Source organism: Mesoplodon bidens, assembly GCF_964165515.1.
Source record: "Mesoplodon bidens genome assembly, contig: HAP1_SCAFFOLD_634, whole genome shotgun sequence".
NCBI lineage: Eukaryota > Metazoa > Chordata > Mammalia > Artiodactyla > Ziphiidae > Mesoplodon > Mesoplodon bidens.
Genome location: NW_027672018.1, coordinates 139,410 through 156,591, shown reverse-complemented (window position 1 = coordinate 156,591; position 17,182 = coordinate 139,410). Strand labels below are relative to the sequence as shown.

The following is a 17,182-nucleotide window of genomic DNA, read 5'->3' as shown; positions in this document are numbered from 1 at the left end:
TATTCTATTTCTTGACCTGGTGGTATTTACATGGTTATGCTCTGTGTGTAAAAGTGTATTTAACTGTATACTCATGATTCATGCACTTTTTCTTTATGTAAATTATATTTCAATGATATATTTGAAAATTACAAATGCTGTCTAGGTAGATGGTTTTAAGAATATATCTTAAATTTTCAGAGAGCAATTGTATGTAAGTCCAATTTTTTTTTAAAGACAATTTTTTCTAGCCTCTTAAATTGTTTTGTGTCCTGGAACATGAGAAATATCAGTTTTACATTTTATAGACAGTTCATTAGAAATTACTATGTGCACTATAAGTGAATGAGAAGTGTAGAACATCATTGTATTTGTGAAATACCACCTGGTGGCTAGCCCTATAGGCATCTCACATGACACAATCATATTTTATATTTTGGGAAGGATACAGAAGAGCTCAAATAGATAACAGAAATGGTTTCCCAATGAATACCTGACTGACTGAATCCATTAATCTGTCCCAGAATGTGGTTTTGAATATCACATTAAGTTGTAAGTTATTACTCCTATAAAACTATTTATAAGTTGCTAGAACACCAAAACTACTGGTGAGTAACAGATCAGGATGTAATAATTTACTTACAAATTTAAAAAATATTTTCTGTGCTATCATGCCTGCTGATACAGCATCTTCCATCTTAGCAAATTGTTTGGTAAAACATCTTCTAAGGATCTGAAATAAATTCTAAATATCATTGAAAAAAACGGCAAAATAGAATTGAGCCAGGAAATTGCCCTTCAAAAAGAAAGATCAGGGGGCTTCCCTGGTGGCGCAGTGGTTGCGAGTCCGCCTGCCGATGCAGGGGACACGGGTTCATGCCCCGGTCCGGGAAAATCCCACATGCCGCGGAGCGGCTGGGCCCGTGAGCCATGGCCGCTGAGCCTGCGCGTCCGGAGCCTGTGCTCCGCAACGGGAGAGGCCACAACAATGAGAGGTCACCGTACCGCAAAAAAAAAAAAAAAAAAAAAAAAAAAAGAAAGATCAGATTTAACGTTAGGATACTTAAAGTTCTTGTTAAATGTTAAAGCAGTCATTATCATATAACTCTGGATGCAATATGAAATGTAGGTAATAATTACCTGGTCACTGAATAATGCCATAGGCCTTGTATGAGTAGCAGCAGGAAAGCAAGGGGATGGGCCTGAGGTCAGTGTGTCACTTACCAGCTGTGTTGCCTTGAGACCATTTAGCCTATCAAAAAAAAAAAAAGGAATAATATTGAACTCTAAGGTGTTTGATAAACATGCTTTAGAATTGTTCCTTTCTTTCTCTATGGCACTGTCACAAACAGGTAAAAATCTACGTGGCTTGATTAAAGATGTCTAATAAATGTTTTTGAAATGTTCCTACATTTTTATTAACTAATAGTTTAAAATATGGTTATGTGTTTGATCCTTGAGTTATAATCAGAAATGCTCTTTTTTATCTCTGGTTACTCCAATGACATGTATTATTCTGTGCAAATAATACATGTTCCACACAAATGACACATTTTATTTTATTTTTTTACTTCCCCAATTTTCTTATTATTACTTTGGTTTAAGGGTATGTTGTCCAAATATATCTCCCTGCATAAATGATAATTTTTATGATCCAATTATTGTTCCCAAATATGATAACTGGTTTCAAATTTATTCATCCATAGAGACTTATTTTTACTACAAGTACATTAATCAGTATAATGAATGCAGGTGAGCAAAACTGTAAATATGCTAAAGAAAATGCGAGGAAAATGCATAATTAATTATCTTATTATACAGTTTTAACTATTTTATCTTTTTTATGTATTAACGAAGAATAACAATGAATGGAAAACCTCCTGGAAGGAAATATGAATTTCACTATATTTATTCCTTCAGTAAAACATGTGTAGTGAATACCTACTTTGTGCCAGTAACGGTAATCTATTAAGTAGGAATGTAAAAGGAACTAAAGATAAGAATCTCTGTTTTAACAGAACTTAACATTTGTGTGAAGGAGAGAGAGGATAAATGAGTAACCAAATGAATCCATGTTCAGAGAGTGATAAATGTCATCAAGAAAATGAAACTGATGTGAATGACTGAAGATGGTGATACCAAGCAGGACCCTCTGGGGCTCCTGAGCACAGATTTAAAATTATTTTGTACTTAATTTATACAACTTTTGTTATATTTATATTTAAGCATTTAATAATTTTAAGGCTACTGAAAGTGATATATTTTATGATTTTATTTTTAATTGCCTGTTGCTTATATAAAGAAATACAATTGATTTTGTGTATATTGCTCTTATATTCCACAACACTGCTAAACTCATTTTTAAGATCTAGTAGGATTTTTGTACTTTCTATAGGATTTTCTATATAAATGACTATGTTACTTGCAAAAAAAGACAGATTTACTTCTTACTTTCAAATTTAGACGTATTTTATTGAACTTACATATATACTGTATTTTATGGTAAATTATGTTGGTTTTTCAAATGTTAAACTGATTTTGAACTACTGTGATAAACCTCGAAGGACCATATATTAAGCTTTTGATATATTTTTACTATGATTTGCTAAGATTTTGCTTTACAATTACATCTATGAACATGAAAAAAAAAAGAAGAAGAAGGAAACTGTTTTCAATACTGAGGTCAGAAAATGACATTTAATGTGACCTCACTTTTACTTAACCAGAGCAATTCCAGGGGAAACGAGGGGTGGAAATCCAATTGGGGTGAATTGACCAGAGAACAGGTGGTGAGGAATAGAGTCAATATGTATAGAGTATACTTCCTAAATTGCTCACTGTGAGGGGACTTCCCTGGTGGTCCAGTGGTTAAGACTCCAAGCTTCCACTGCAGGGGGCGCAGGACCCTGTGTATCATGTGGTGTGGCCAAAATCAATCAATCAATCAAAAAATAAAATGCTCACTGTGAAAGGGAGGAAAAAAATAGGGTGAGAAACATGAGCAAAGGTAGATTCAAGGTATTTATAACTGCCTTTTTGTTTCATCTTTTTTAAGGAGAGATATTCCTTTTGTTTTCTTGATAATGAAAATGATCTAGTACAATAGGAGATATTTAGAATTCTGATTGGAGATATTTCAGGAATGAATTCTCTAAGGGGCCTAGAGGGTATGAGAATTAGAGAAAAATTGGAGAAGTTGTACAAAACTTTGACAGGAACAGGAAATACAATTTTCCTCGTAAGAGGCTTGAAGGCAGGAAATACTAGAGGCTGATAGTGTGGTATTGCAGATATGAAGTATTTTAGGCGTCTTGCTTAGATGAATTTTTAAAAATGAATTATGAGGTAAATCTCAGAGGAGAAGCAGAGAATTGAATTATTCCAAGTTTATAAAGAGGAAAGAACTATTCTCATTAGGTAGGAACAAAAATTTCCTAGAAAAATGTAGAAGGACTAAAAGTGACATGTTTTATTTATTTATTTGATTTTTTAATACCCCAACCGTATTCGAAGTATTTAACAATAAGCATTCAGGATTTCTGGAATTCTTAGAAATCAAAGGAATACTTCAGCATATAAAATAATGACTAACCTAAGATTTTGAAGTGAATTTACTTCTTTTTAAATATAGATATAAAGACTTAGACTGAGTTTGTCTAACAGCGATACTTAAAATGAGACATTTAAAATTTCTTCTAAAATTAATTAGAGACGTTTTAATTCAGCAATTTTCTCCCCTATGAAAGGAACAATGTGATTTTGTCTCTTTCTGGGTTAGTTTCATGCCTGAGATTGTTGAACTATTCCTTTAGCCCTACTGCATCTGCCTCCACGACAGGCATGTGCTCCCAGAGATTTTATCTATTTTAATCTAATATTTTGTCTTTTGCATGTACTTTAATTTTGAAAATATATAAATAGGTCTAATACTAAACTTTCCTCTTTCTTGCTTTTCAATACCTCCTACTCTGTTTTTCTAATACAAATCTGCCTAATCTGTGTTCTAAGCTTTGCACATAATGATGTTAATCACATAATGATTTTAATCACAGTGAATTGGAAATAAGTTCAATGAACTAGGAGTAAATGATAAAGTAAATCATGGAGGAATGCAATCTCTTGTAGTCATTGAAATAAAACAGTATTTTTGAAGAGCTCCAAAAACCGGAGATTTTTGTTACAATGCTAGATGAAAAAGCATGACACAAATTACATTGAAGTACTGTTTAATATTTCCTATTTTGCTCCAAAAAACTTAAGCTAGCTTACCAAATCTCATATTATTGAACACAGCAAAAATATATTAAACTTGGGAAATGATTAAAAAGGAAAAATTATTAGGGAAAATAAAGTGAAACATTAGCCAATTTTACTTCCAAAAATCTGTCAAAAGATGTTATATACATTTGCTGTATTTGGACACATAATTTACCCTAAGCATCCTCAAAAACAGGTATGCCTAATAAAAACCAAGTTCAGTTACCTAATTTAGAGCATCTGCTAGAGAAAGCAAACCAGCTGCTGCAGGGAAAGCCAGCTGAACTTGACACGTCACCTGCTAGACATTTCTGTGCTGTCTCAGACTCTTTTATCACTTGTCGTGCAAATTTAGTTCTCTTCAGTAGGAAGGGAGATGAAACGGAAGAGAAAAGTGTAACCAGCTTTCTGAAAAACACTATTGTCATAAATATACAACTGAAAAGAGACGAATTATTCTCTGGTTCATCAAGAGACAATCCCAAAGATCTCGACTCATTTATTTGCATTCAAATGAAAATTACCTCTGCTGCTGCTGCTGGTGATGATGGTGATTAACTACTGTCTCCACAATATTGTTTAAACAGAAAGTACAAGCCACTGATATGTTGACCTACAATCATACTCTCACTAAATGAACTATAGTGACCTTGGCATGGGAAGGATGCAGGTACAGCCCACAATTCCATGACCCCAAACCCTTGGGACCAGACATATATATTTTTTTAATTTTGGTAAGTAATACAACATATAAATTACGTGCTATGTTACACTTCATAAACAAACCTATTAATATTTCTGCAAGGAAACAAGTGGATAGTCTCACTTGGTTGGTTGAAAAAAGACTACAAATAACATAATAGCGTCACAGTTTAAAGCATGATTTGCTACCAAATAAATTTAAAAATTCTACAAACAAACTTAGTTTTTGCCATTTTTACTTTTTATTTAGGAACAGTAGGTATGGGGTCTTGACCTGAGCGTTCTGTGTAGGGTTGTTGTGAAAGTTAAGTGTGGGGTTTTAAGTCATTTGATTGACACTTGCTATGTGCTCATATACATTACGTATTTTGTCTGAGTTTCTGGCAGGCCCCAGGTCCCACCCAGCTTGCTATTTTTATTGCAAACAGGGAATGTAGAATATATATACATGTACGTGCAGCTGTTTTTCTATCTATTATTCATCTATCAGCTATCTACATACATACATAAAATATAAACATTTGATAGAATCTATTCTTTCTCTCTCTCTCTCTCTGTCTTTCTGCGTGTTTTAGATACCTTTAGAAACTCTACTTCAGAAATAACTGTTGATACTCTATTTGCAACACATTAGATTTCCCAACTCCCTATGATAGCATTTATTTCTTACTATTTTAACTTATTCACAAGATTTCCAACTGATCTGCACTAAAAACATAACTATAAAACTCTAAACAGTCACCATTATCAACCTCAAATAGTGCTCCTCATATTTTTATTAAAACTGATTTGACCTGATTCATTATACACATCAACTGAAGATTTATACACAGTTGAAGATCCACTGATAATGCTGAGTTTTTGTTGTGCTCCCCTGTCTGTGGTGAGAAATCTAATTGCATGTGTTTCTGCCTTGCTTAAGTCATTATTATTCTTGATAAATCCACAACAGTATGTACCAAGGTATATTTGCCAAGGAATAATGAGTCTTCTTTCACTATAATAGAACCCACTCCATTAAGGAAAATGCGCATTAGTAATGTGTTTTTTTGTGCCTTGAGTGAGGACTACATTATGAATCATTATTTCATTTTAGAGCAGATGATGTATGAAAAAATTCCAGGAAAACTTCAAGCCATCATCATTTGGGCTAATCCAAGTGATTCTAAAAAAGCATGTTAACATCACAATTTTACATGTAATGGACCAAGAAGAGAGAAATCTTGTTTCTCATTTGCAAGCCTGCTGTGATCAGCCCCCTACAGTCCCAGGAACTGAGGAAAATTGGCCAGAAATATCCTTTGGAAGGGGGTGAAGTGAAGTTTGCTGTCACGAAGGACATTGCCTCATACAGGGCAATTATTATGAATGGCACTTGCAAAAATGAGCTCTGGTGCCACTAGCATAGATGGAGCTTTAGACCGACTAGATAATTTGTTTAGTGCACTTACTCTTACATAGTTTTAGAAAACAAACATATCTGAAAAATCATATGAATACAGCTGTCTCTAAATGTCATTGAAATCATTTTTAAATGATTTTATAAGTAATGCTAATTTTTTTTTCTGTTTTCGAAAACATTGCAATGTTGAGTAAATTGCGATTTACTCACCTGAGCTTCACACAACCCTAGGAAGTAAGCACAATGTATATCACTGTATTACTGTGGAGGAAAGAGAGTGTGGAAAAATGAAATACCTTGCTTAATATCTCAAGCCAGGATTAAAATTCTAAAGGTCATGATTATAACTACTAAGCAATAGGTATACTTGTTCATCTCGAAAAAAAGAATCAGATTTAAAAGTATGGAGCAGACCTTAAGCTAGAGACACTTTTTGATATTAAGGCAAAAGTCTGGGATTGTGGAATGGAGATCAAATCAGAGTTTTAAAATAAATCAGTAAATCAAGTCATTACCTTTTTTAATCTTAATATTACACATATTACCTGATTTTTTTACTTCTTTTTATGTTTTCTACTCTTCCCAAAACCAATTTGGGCAAAAGAAATAGTGGAATAAGATAGACAGGAATAAGTAAGGGTTATGCTAAATTATAACACTACCTGAGTCAGCTTCCACTTCCAGCCCATATGGATGAACAGAGAACAGGTTTAACTAGTTGATAGTGCTAGAAAGTGAATAAGTAGTTGCCTGAGGGGAGAAAGGGCACAGGAAGGGGAGAAATAAATTTCAAAAGGGTATGAGGAAGCTCTTGGAGGTGATGATGTATTCAGACTCTTGATTGTGCTGATACTTTCACAGATGTAAAAGGGAAGAACTTAAGGCATAACTTTGAGAGTTATCTTCATATAACTGGCATTTGACATATTGAAAGTGGATGGGATAACCAAGAAGCTGTGAGTTTTGGAATTTTCATCTCCCTGGATATTGAAATCACTAAGAGTTATAGAAGCAGAAATTATGAGAATTAGACATCTAATCAAGAATTATAGTCATAGAATGAGAAGCCAGCTTGGGTATCTGAAAACGTCTGCAATATGAAGAGATACAGGATGGTTTACTCTGATGACAGAAGATGCAGACCTGAATGTTTTAAGGAAGAATAGAATAAGGAGGTTCTAGAAGTAGCATTGGGGAGCGAAGCACAGAGATTCAGAAACTAACAATTTAAAATCAATGAAGTGCACAGAAAAGGCACAGGTATATGAGCAGAGAAGTGCAGCGGGTACTGCAGAGTCATTGGATTTTACTGCATTTTTGCAGAAAGTTTTGTAGATTAAGATAGTTGAAGATTGTATTTGAGTAGCTTGGCTGTAAATTGTATTCCTTTAGACTCTATGTACCTGAAATTTACTCTCAGATTATGTCTGTTTTTCTTATTTTGAGGAAATAAAATTTTAACCCTACAGTTATGAAAAATCATTTTTCCAATATAAAAAGTTAACAGAACCCCGGGCAATAGTTAGTGTGTTGATTACTAATAGCCACAGAGAATTTAGATTACATTAGAGTTAACATCTGCATCAATCAAAGTTTGGTTAGCCAGAAGCAATAATATCTACTACTATACTGAAAAGTACTGGTTTCTGGTTCACTACTGTATTGTAAAGAGAGTAAATAAAGAACAAGAGAAGACATCACATTTTAATCCCACTAAGCCAAGTTGACAGTTTTATTGATTAAAGATCAAGAATTACCTATTTAGTAATATTTTCTAAATGACTATGTATTTTAGTCATTTAGTCTACAGAGCACAAATGCAACTGAAACCAAAGTATTAGTTGAACTAGAAAAATGAAAGTGAGCTCCACAGATAGCACATGAAAAAAATGTGAAAATAATTCATTCCAATGACTGATTCCTAATATTTGAAACTTCCACCAATAACTAGCCCAAAATGCACACATAGAAATATATGTGTTACTTTTATACATAATTAGCAACACCATAACATTATATAGACAAAGGATGAATATTTGTCTTATTACATAAGTGTCACACTATTGAATGAATGCTAGTATGATAACAGTTTCCACCTTAGGGCTCTTGTAGCTGGGATGTTATTCGCCAGTCTCTGGGCATGATGGGTTTCTTCTTGTCTTTCACCCTAGTTGTATGTCTATTACCTTAGTACAAATACTACTTATGTGAGTTACAGAGATTATTCAAACCATATAATAAATTCCATCATCAAATACCAGGATTCAAATTGATTCTTAAATTATAAGCATTGAAGGGATTTTCTTTGTCTTCTGTATAATTTTCCTTTCTGTCACAAAGTGCAGCAATACCAATATTTAGAGGCCTCCCCTGGATCTAATGGTTAGCTGTAGATGGTCTACTTCGTGGATCATTTTGGCAGTATCTTAATTCCATTCAGATTTTCCTCTCCAACCTAGCACCATTTTGAACTTCCTCTGACATTCCTTTAATTGTTTTTTGTCAAAGAATTTGCTGACAAGTTCTGAAATAAATTTTTATTATCCTGAGAAAAAGTTGATTACAAACGTAAGCCACTGCCATAAATAAACCAAACATTTTACCAGCTCAAGTTTCAATAAAATGTCTATTTTCTTATTCTCCTTTTAATTTGTTTCATGATTGCTAATGCTTAATCTAAACAAATCAATTTAGAGAATGTTCCAATAATGTTACCCGCTGATCTTAACTCTAAAATAAGCCAGAGATACAATGTTTCTGGTATGGAAGTATGAGATAGGAAAATACATTAAAATATTCCTTTGACTTAATGAGGATTTTTATGTGGAACTACATGTTGTTGATTGTTGTTTATTAAGTGTTAATGCAGAAATAACTTATATTTCTTTAAATTCAGGTGAATGCGGTAGAAAAAGGTGATATTTTATTTGCTTCGCTTCTGAGAATGCTTTACATGTGAATTTAGTGTATTTAGATAATTTCTAAGTTAAAGAGCCAATGAACGTGCTACTTCCAAGTAAAACTACAAAGATCACTTTGGATGGGTAATTTTAAGTATTCACTTTGCTTCAAAAATTGCGAGTAATAACTTAAAAATCAGACTCTCAAAACATAGGATGTCACAGGCAGGCGGCATTCCACATTCAGTGTTGTGTAGAAAAAGAAATGCTAGCCTGACAGAAAGGAAATGCTATGAGGTCACTATAAGAAAGAAAGAAAAATAAGGATGCATTGTTTAAAAGAATGAAAAAGTTACAAAAGTTCAATGTTTCATATATTTAGAAATCATATTCCAAAACCTATTTTTATTTTGGTATTTTTATTGCAGTCTTCCATTGCAAATAGGTAGATCATTAGAAGAATATAAAGCTAGGTCAGAATGAAAGATGGATTATGTTTATAGATTCAATTTTGAGCTGAGCTACATAGTATTGAAGATGAAAGAATAATGATTACTAATTTCAGCATATCACTTTAGAGTTAAGAGACCTTCTTAAGCGGTCTTATTTGACATTCAAAATGACCTTGTCTGATGGTCATTGATTTCATCCTCCTTTTACTAATGAAAAATTTGGAAGAAATATTGAGTAAATCATCTGAAATCATGCAGCCAATGATTACTAGAGTTTGGACTTGATACCAGGTCTCCTGAATTTGGACCCAAGGACTGTCATATATGCAGTGGAGAGAACGACCACTAGAGATATGAAAGTCTAAATAAATACCACTGCAGTTTTCAATGTTATGTATTCAAATTATGAGTGAAGTCTAGATTTTGTTGTTGTTCTTGCTTGGTGTTTTTTGTTTGTTTGTTTCTTGTCTATTCCAGTGGCAGGATCTCTTGCAATATATATAGTTTGGCCGCCATGATTCTTGTAGCATTCAGAAGGCAGCCTTACTGTTACTAATAATTTCACTGTAATTATACAAATTACAATTTCTCTGTGTTTACACTCTGATTTGAAAACAATTAGGAGGCAGTTAAATGATGTTTCGGTACCTGTAAAATTTAAGGGCCACTCTTTCGGGTTCTGCACCCAATTTTACCATGGGGAGGGGAGCTTCCCCCATACCACCAAGCAATTCTCCAGACACTAGCTGGGCATTCTACAATTCAATTCAGTTCAACTCAATTCATACACCATTTACCTGATCTACCCAGAGACAGCATCAGATTCCATAAGTTAAGAGGTCAGCCCTACCAGACTGCCCCACCCCACATACCTGAGACACCAGGCACAAGCCCAGGTGTCACCTGTGCTTCTGACTGACTGACTGTAGATCAGAGTTTCCCACAACCTCCTCCTTGGGTTCTATTATTTGCTAGAGTGGTTCACAGAACTCAGGAAACACATTTATTCACCAGATTACCAGTTTTTTAATAAAAAGATATAACTCAGGAACTGCCAGATATGTAGGGCAAGGCATGGGGAAAGGGTGGGAGCTTCCCTTCGCTCTGAGAGCACCATTCTCCCCAAACCTTCACACGTTCACCAGCCCAGAAGCTCTCCCACACCCAGTCCTTCTGGATGTTCGTGGAGGCTTCATGACTTAGGCAAGATTGAATAACTCATTGGCCATTGGTGACTTCAATTTCTAGCCCCTCTCCCTTCTCTAGATGTCCTGGGGTGGGACTGAATGCTCCAACCCTCTAACCACAATGTTGGTTCTCCTGACAACCAGCCCCCATCCTTAGGTGCTTCCAAATGTCACCCAGTTGTGTTAACATAAACCCAGTTGTGGCACAAAAGAGCTTGTTATGAATAACAAGACGCTTTATGGCTCTGAAGAGTTTTTTAGGAATTGAGGACAAAAGACTAAATATTATCACAAAAATGCTACCATTGTTCTTATTTATCAAGAAATTCCTCTTACGATGAGCAAATGAGCGCGAGCGAGGGCATGAAATTTAAATTCCACTCAGGGGAGAAAGTGCTGTGCTTCGAGCCTGACCCCACCAAGGCGCGAGTGCTGTACGATGCCAAGATTGTCGATGTTATTGTTGGGAAAGACGAAAAAGGCAGAAAGATCCCAGAATATCTGATCCATTTTAATGGTTGGAACAGAAGCTGGGATAGATGGGCAGCTGAAGATCATGTCCTTCGTGACACCGATGAAAATCGGAGATTACAGCGTAAATTGGCAAGGAAAGCTGTAGCTCGCCTGAGAAGCACAGGAAGAAAGAAGAAGCGCTGCAGGTTGCCTGGTGTGGATTCTGTCTTAAAAAGCCTCCCTGCTGGGCCTCCCTGGTGGCGCAGTGGTTGGGAGTCCGCCTGCCGATGCAGGGGATACGGGTTCGTGCCCCGGTCTGGGAGGATCCCATATGCCGCGGAGCGGCTGGGCCCGTGGGCCGTGGCTGCTGGGCCTGCGCGTCCGGAGCCTGTGCTCCGCAACGGGAGAGGCCACAACAGTGAGAGGCCCGCATACCGCAAAAAGAAAAAAAAAAAAAAAAAAAAAGCCTCCCTGCTGAAGAAAAAGATGAAAATGTTGAAAACTCAATAAGCAGTTCTTCTGATGACAGTAGTGAAGAAAAGGATGAAGAAATAAGTGAAGAAAGTGATATTGAAGAAAAGACTGAAGTGAAGGAGGAACCAGAGCTGCATGCAAAAAAGGAAATGGAAGAAAGAACAATAACTATAGAAATCCCTGAAGTTCTGAAGAAGAAGCTTGAGGACGATTGTTACTATATCAACAGGAGGAAACGGTTAGTGAAACTTCCGTGCCAGACCAACATCATAACTATTTTGGAATCATACGTGAAGCATTTTGCTATCAATGCAGCCTTTTCAGCCAATGAGAGGCCTCGTCACCATCACGCTATGCCACATGCCAACATGAATGTGCATTATATCCCAGCAGAAAAGAACGTTGACCTTTGTAAGGAGATGGTGGATGGATTAAGAATAACCTTTGATTACACTCTCCCATTGGTTTTGCTCTATCCATATGAACAAGTTCAGTATAAAAAGGTGACTTCGTCCAAATTTTTTCTTCCGATTAAGGAAAGTACCACAAACACTAATAGGAACCCAGAGGAGCTCTCTCCAAGCCCACCTTTGTTGAATCCATCCACACCACAGTCCACAGAGAGTCAGCCCACCACAGGCGAGCCAGCCACCCCCAAAAGGCGCAAAGCCGAGCCGGAAGCCTTGCAGTCTCTGCGGCGGTCCACACGCCACTCGGCCAATTGCGACCGGCTGTCGGAGAGCAGCGCCTCGCCCCAGCCCAAGCGCCGGCAGCAGGACGCGTCTGCCAGCATGCCCAAGCTGTTCCTGCACCTGGAAAAGAAGACACCCGTTCATAGCAGATCATCCTCACCCGTTCCTCTGACCCCTAGCAAGGAAGGGAGTGCGGTGTTTGCTGGCTTTGAAGGCAGAAGAACTAATGAAATAAATGAGGTCCTCTCCTGGAAACCTGTACCCGACAGTTACCCCCCAGGTGACCAGCCACCTCCACCCTCTTACATTTATGGGGCGCAACACTTGCTGCGATTGTTCGTGAAACTTCCAGAAATCCTTGGAAAGATGTCCTTTTCTGAGAAGAATCTGAAGGCTTTACTGAAGCACTTTGATCTCTTTCTGAGGTTTTTAGCAGAATACCATGATGACTTTTTCCCAGAGTCTGCCTATGTTGCTGCCTGTGAGGCGCACTACAGCACGAAGAACCCCAGGGCGATTTATTAAGGTTTTGATGGTTCTGGAAGAACAGCTTCTCTATCTAGCTTTGCACTCTCGGTTCCCGATAAAGAACTAGGGAGTTGGTGGGCCTTCCTTAGAGCGAATGCGACACCCGCCTTGGGGGGGTGTGGCAGAGGCGGGCCCATTTGTTTGAGTTGCTTACCTACCGTAGTTATTTCTGTTAAGGATTACTTCCTAGGTACCTGAACGGCCTCCAACATGTGACCCTTGCCACGGTACATGTCATCTGTGACGGCGGGAAAAGAGCAGCTGTGTTCACAGTGAAATGTTCACGAAAGTGTGCGTAGGTTGGGCTGTTTCAGTAGACGGAGTTACTTTTTAGCAATAACCACATTTTTAAACTATTTGTTAGCATTAAACAAAATTGTTTTGCAAACCGTTTTCATTCTTGTGATGAGGCTGAGCAACAAAACATTAGTTTTACTTGGAAACCGAAAAGTAGTCCCAGAATATTTTAGAGGGGGTTGATATTGATGGCAAAAAGAAAATTTGCAGCTATACATTTGCTTGTTACAGTTCCTTTTCTATAAAACCTTATTTTTGGTGATCTAAATAAAGCATTGCCTGAAAAAAAAAAAAAGAAATTCCTCTTGTCCCATTATCTCTACGTGGCATGACAAACATTTGTTTACCAAGCATTGGTTCTTCCCATCTCCCTATAAATTGTCTTCCTCCCCTTTGGAATCCCAGACCCCTACCTCTTCTCCTTAGCTCAGCATGGCACACAAGCCTTAACTGCCTGTCTTGAATCCTCTCAATTCTATGTGAGGCTCCATATACACAAAATTTCATTTTTTTCTCCTGTTAATGTCTTATGTCAACTTAATTAGTAGACCAGGCAAAAGAACCTACAAGAATAGAGGAAAAATGTTTCCTCTTCAACAGTACTAATATCAATTTTTTAGTTATGGACATTGTACTATAGTTTTATAAGTGGTTATCACTAGCCGAAGTTTGGTAAATGTTACAATGTAATCGATGTAGTACTTTTGGAACTTGCCATAATTACATAATTATTTCAAAATACAAAATTGAAAAAAAATTCTCAAATGTAAAACAATGTTTCTTCTTATGAGGTAGCCTTTTTACATAGTACAAAAGCCTGCTAAAATGATGTAATCTGAAATATAACAAATACATCAGCTTAGATAATTATAAAATCCAAACATTATGTAGAAAATAAGATATATATTTTAAAATTTCTTAAGTATTCTTTTATCCATGGATGAATAAAATATTTATTCAAAAGTTAAGTCTGAAATAGAATCATTTATTCAGTCTTTCTTCAATGAACATTAGTTGAAAGCTCACTAAGTGCTTAGAGTTTATTGGATAACCATTGCTTGGATTGCTTTTTGGAATGATGAAATAGCTATATACGAAAACTATGGCAGGGGAATTAGCAAAATGGGGTACTGGGAGGAGTAGCCCTAAAATTTCACTATAAGTAACTATCATAGAGGCCAAATGAAACCTGAACTACTATATGTCAACAAGATCATAAAGAAGGTTCAGACTCTGCTCACTCATAAGTTATAGCCTGTAACTTTATGGCCTCATTGTAAATGATATTGCATTTTTATGCTTGAATTTTTCATATTAACTTAATACAAAGTAGCAACATAATAAATATTTTATAACAAATTGTCTCCTTATTCCTTTAATAAGAAGAATCAAATGGCCCCAGCTACTAGTAAAATCTTAATGGAAACTTTATAACTATTTGGGAATGTTATTCTTTTCCCTTTGTTTTCTGTATCAACTATTTACATTTCTAGATTCTTTGATTTTGTAGATCTTTCTCCCATCACTTTTGAGATGAAGCTCCTCTATCTCAGAAGAACTTTTCTTGAAATAGATTATCTATTTTAAAAATACAATCATAATAACTAATAAATTATAGAAAGTTGTTTTTGTCATTTATTCATACTAGTTTAACAGAAGTGGGCTTCTCCTACATAACAGGATTTGATTCTCAAGAGTAGTATTTTCCAGTAACTATGAATAATATTAAACATGCAAAATAAGTACTATTGAAAACATATGCGATATTTAGGGGAAATGAAACATTTTTGCAAGTGTAATTATAGAGAGTGCTTTGTTCCTTTTATATTTTAGTTTTCCTCCACTTGTTTTGCCTTGAGATGGAAAAAAATGCTTTCGATCATATTCCCTTTGTAGTGTTTTGGAAGACTTTGGAGAGAGAGGAGTGTTGCACTTGTGAAATCATTTTTAGGGAAACTAGTATGTGAATCGTAAGAGCACTGTACCCGTTCCCATTTTATTTTTCTGGCTAGTGTTCCTGAATTCAGCACTATGCAATTATAGTAACTGCCAAAATGAACACTAACTCAATAGAAATAAGAAAACGGGCCCACTGTTCTTGCTTTTGAAAAGTAATTACTTACTGGCATCAAGAAAATAAGAATCGTCATGTAAAAAATACTAAATAGGAATACTGGAAAATTTTATGGCAGCACATGAAGCTATTTTGACTATCTTGTGTAAAACAGGTCAACAGGAACCATTCAACATAACGTGTCTGAAATATCTAAATATCTCTGAATTGCTTTTTTCCGTTGTATTTCAGCTTTCTTAGAAAGTCAATTTTGGTCTGATATGAAGAGACAGAGGAAACATTTTTTAAAGTGTTTTTTAGTTTAGAAACCCTGCCTTACATTCATCATCTCCATAACTAAACCTAGGATTATGTTTACTGCCCCTCGAAAATTAGTCTTCTCCAGCTTGTGTAGTTTTGCAGTTTCCAGCGCATAACTAGGTCCTTCTAGCAGTGATTTAAAAAACAAACAAACAAAAAACACTCTAGGGTTCCCAGGGACAGTTTAAATATTCATGGGAGAGGACCAGCTCTTATTCTAGCAATTTATGGGTGAGGTCCAGCCCACAATTTTATGATGTGCCCCCTCAAAGGATCAGACAATCTCCCTGCTGTGTTTCTTCCTCTTCCTCAAGAGAGACAGCCCTCAAGAGAACGCTCCACTCATGAAGCAACACTAGTCTGATAGATCAGATTTATCATTGTTTACAATTAATTTTAAGTGTTTACAAGAATAGTTTACTTCAAAAATTAAAGAAAAATATTAATGTAGATATTTCCATACTTTCATAAAGCATTCTGAACAACATAGTAGAAATCACGTCTTGTTGGGAATTAGACTGAGGTTCTCATTGGTCTTTTTTTTTTTTTTTTTTTTTTTTTGCGGTACTCGGGCCTCTCACCGTTGTGGCCTCTCCCGTTGCGGAGCACAGGCTCCGGACGCGCAGGCTCAGCGGCCATGGCTCACGGGCCCAGCCGCTCCGCGGCACATGTGGGATCTTCCCGGACCGGGACACGAACCGGTGTCCCCTGCATCGGCAGGCGGACTCTCAACCACTGCGCCACCAGGGAAGCCCCTCAATTATGCTTTTTACCTTGTCGGTTCTTCCCCCAGGTATGTTTGTGACTCATACTCTCATCCTCTACATCTTTACTCAAAGATTGCCTTCTCAGTACCATTAAAACAGGTCACTCTTTTTAAAATCACGCATCATCCCCTTTTCCAATTCTCCTGATGGCCTTTATGACACTCATTTACTTTCATGTATTTATGTTATAAAAATTCTTAAAATGTGGTCTGCAGCATTCAATGAGTCCTCAAGGCCTTTATAGGTTATCCGGAACACACAGACTATTTTCATAATAATGTGATGGCATTACTTGTTTTTTTCTCCACTGTGTTGCCATGTGCATTGATGACACAAGAGCAATGGTGGGTAAAGCTGCTGGCCTTTTGGCACAAATCCAGGGATGGCACCGAACTGCAGTGGTCGACTAGTATACTACATTCATGAATGGTCACTTTATTCTTCATCGTCATGTACCTACACATTTTTAAAGGCAATCCTATTTAAGAAATCTCTTGAAAAATCGATAGCAATTACTCATTTTCATATATCTGGATCTTCAAGTGGACCTAATTTTAATCTTCTGTAGATGAAATGGGACGTGTGTATAAGTACTTCTATTACACAAAGGTCATCTCGAGGAAACACACTTGTGCAATTATTTGAGATGCAAGCCAAGCCAGCTGATTTTTTAAAAACATTTATTTTTACTTGAAAGAACAAGTGACAGACAAACTAT

The 17,182-nt window shown here is 36.3% G+C and overlaps 1 protein-coding gene across 2 annotated transcripts; it reads left to right on the top strand.

The window, feature by feature from the left end:
* The first annotated feature begins 11,220 nt into the window (after nt 1-11,220).
* Nucleotides 11,221-13,785, top strand: LOC308610711 (MSL complex subunit 3-like). 2 transcript variants are annotated; one of them, XM_081259751.1, is made up of 2 exons: nt 11,221-11,589; nt 11,799-13,785. In XM_081259751.1, exons 1-2 carry the CDS (start codon nt 11,225-11,227, stop codon nt 13,021-13,023), a joined length of 1,590 nt encoding a protein of 529 aa, XP_081115877.1. In that variant the 5' UTR covers nt 11,221-11,224; the 3' UTR covers nt 13,024-13,785. The 2 variants fall into 2 exon arrangements, with proteins under 2 accessions (XP_081115877.1, XP_081115876.1); XM_081259750.1 differs by lacking the exon at nt 11,221-11,589 and having other exon boundaries at nt 11,826-13,024; nt 13,204-13,783.
* The last annotated feature ends 3,397 nt before the right edge of the window (nt 13,786-17,182 follow it).